The sequence below is a fragment of the Alligator sinensis genome, unplaced genomic scaffold (assembly GCF_000455745.1).
Source record: "Alligator sinensis unplaced genomic scaffold, ASM45574v1 scaffold673_1, whole genome shotgun sequence".
NCBI lineage: Eukaryota > Metazoa > Chordata > Crocodylia > Alligatoridae > Alligator > Alligator sinensis.
The window spans coordinates 174,448-176,794 of NW_005842829.1; the positions used below are offsets into that span (position 1 = coordinate 174,448).

At 60.6% G+C, this 2,347-nt stretch overlaps 1 protein-coding gene across 1 annotated transcript in view; it reads left to right on the forward strand.

Annotated features, from left to right (window-relative positions):
* LOC102371770 (striated muscle-specific serine/threonine-protein kinase) overlaps positions 1–2,345 on the forward strand; it is a 21,450-nt gene extending 19,105 nt beyond the window's left edge. Inside the window, 1 exon segment of the mRNA XM_025191523.1 lies at positions 2,266–2,345. Coding sequence (XP_025047308.1) covers positions 2,266–2,345 — 80 coding nt within the window.
* The last annotated feature ends 2 nt before the right edge of the window (positions 2,346–2,347 follow it).

Below are 2,347 nucleotides of genomic sequence, written 5' to 3' on the forward strand. Positions count from 1 at the left end.
ATAATGACTCCAAGATCCTTTTCTGCCTCTGCGCTGACGAGAAGGGAGTTCCCCAGCCTGTAGGTCTGCTGCTGGTTCTTCCTCCCCAGGTGCAGCACCTTGCACTTGTCAGTGTTGAAACCCATCCTGTTCTCATCTGCCCGCCCCTGTAGCCTGTCCCGGTCCGATTGCAGCCTAGTCCTGCCTTCTAGCATGCCCACATCCCCCACATCTTAGTGTCGTCTCTGAATTTGAACAGCATGCTTTTCACCCCCTCGTCCAAATCACTGATGAAGATGTTGAACAGTGTGGGCCCAAGGACCGAACCCTGGGGGACCCCACTGCCCACAGCCCTCCCGGTCGAATAAGATCCGTCCACCACCAGTCTCTGGGTGCGGCCCTCCTGCCAGTTAGCGACCCATCTGACTGTGTAGACATCAATGCCACGGTCCCCTAGTTTTTTAATGAGAATGGAGTGGGAGACGGTGTCCAAGGCCTTCCTGAAGTCCAGAAAGACTACGTCCACCGCAACACCTGCATCCAAGGATTGGTGACCTGGTCGTAGAAGGCACCAGGTTGGTCTGACAGGACCTGCCTCGAACAAACCCGTGCTGGTTGCCCCTGAGCATAACCTCCCCTGCTGCCCCTCGTGGACATGCACCTGGATAATTTTCTCAAAGAGCTTCCCCAGGACCAAGCTAAGACTAACAGGCCTATAGTTTCCTGGGTCCTCCTTCCTCCCTTTTTTGAAAATGGGGACCACACTGGCCCTTTTCCAGTCCTGCGGCACCTCGCCAGAGCACCACGAGTGCTCGTAAAGCTGTGCCAGGGGTCCCGCTGTGACCTCTGCTAATTCCCTCAGCACCCTGGGGTGGAGGTTGTCAGGACTTGATGATTTGAACACGTCCAGTCCCTCCAGACGTTCCCTGACTAGGTCCTCACTGACCCTGGGCCTGGCTGCGCCACCCCTGGGACCATCGGAGATCCCGGTGGGGGGATGCCCTGATCCCTGCTCAGGAAAACGGAGGCAAAGAAATTGTTAAAGAGGTTAGCTTTGTCGTCAGGTGAGACCACCAGATTTCCTAGCGTGTCCTGCAGTGGCCCCACGTTACCCAGCACTTTTTTACCCCCTGTGTATTTAAAAAAGGACTTCTTGTCCTTGATCCGGGTCACTAGTCCCAGCCCCATCTCCTCCTTGGCCTTCCTGCCCCACAGCCCCCTGCAGCCCCGAGCACCCGCGGTGTAGTCCTCCCTGGGGACGGCCCCTCCCTGCCATCGGGCGTACGCCTCCCTCTTAGCTAGGAGACGTTCCCGGATGCTTTCGGTGAGCCATGGCGGCTTTTGAGCACTCTTGACCGCTTTGATCCGCATTGGGATTGCCACCCGTTGGGCTTGGAGGATCGTCTCCTTCAGGAACAAACACTCTTCTTGGACACCCGACCACCCGACTCCCCTCCCCTCCCCTCCCCTCCGGGACCTCAGTGCCTCCCCGACTAGTCTCCTCACCTCATTGAAGTCCGCCCTCCTGAAGTCCAGGGCTGCTGCCTTGCTGCAGGCTTTTGCCACCTTGCGCTGGATGGTGAATCCCAGCAGGCGACGGCGATGATCGCTGTCGCCCAGGTGGTCGAGCACCTGCAGACCCCCCACGAGGTGGTGGCCCGTGGCCAGGACCAGATCCAACACGGCGTCTCCCCTGGTGGGGCTGTGCACCCCCTGGGTTAGGCGGAGGTCCTGTAACTCGGCGAGGAACCTGCGTGAGCGGTCGGACCTGGCTGACTGCTCCTCCCAGCAGATGTCTGGAAAGTTTAGGGCGCCCATGATGACCACGTCCTTGGACTTAACTGCCTCCGCAAGCTGACCTGAGAATTCGTGGTCCAGCTCTTCCCTCTGGTTGGGAGGTCTGTAGTAGACCCCCACCATTAAGTCCCTTTCCCCCCGGCCCCCTTGTATCCTGACCCAGAGCACTTCAACCTGCCCCTCCTCCGACCCCGTGCCGCTCGTTGAGGATGTGAATTGTCCTGTGACATAGAGCCAGAGGGACTTGGCTACCCGTCTCGGGTCGGTGCCAGAGCCGTGTGGCGGGGGCTGGCCTGGCTCTGCGGGGCAGGGCCGTATCCTCCATGTAGGAACCGCTGCCCCGGGCCCAAACTGACAGATCTCCGGGGCAAGCGAGAGCTGGGTCTGCTGCAGGCGGGGCCCCCTTCCCCTCCCCTGGGGCCACAGCATGTCCTGCCCTCCCCTCCCCCCGGCTCCCCTGGGGTTTGACCTGCCTCGTCTCTCCCACAGCCCCGGAGATGGTGAAGGGCGACCCGGTGGGCTCGGCGGCCGACGTCTGGGGGGTCGGTGTCCTCGCCTACCTCATGTGAGG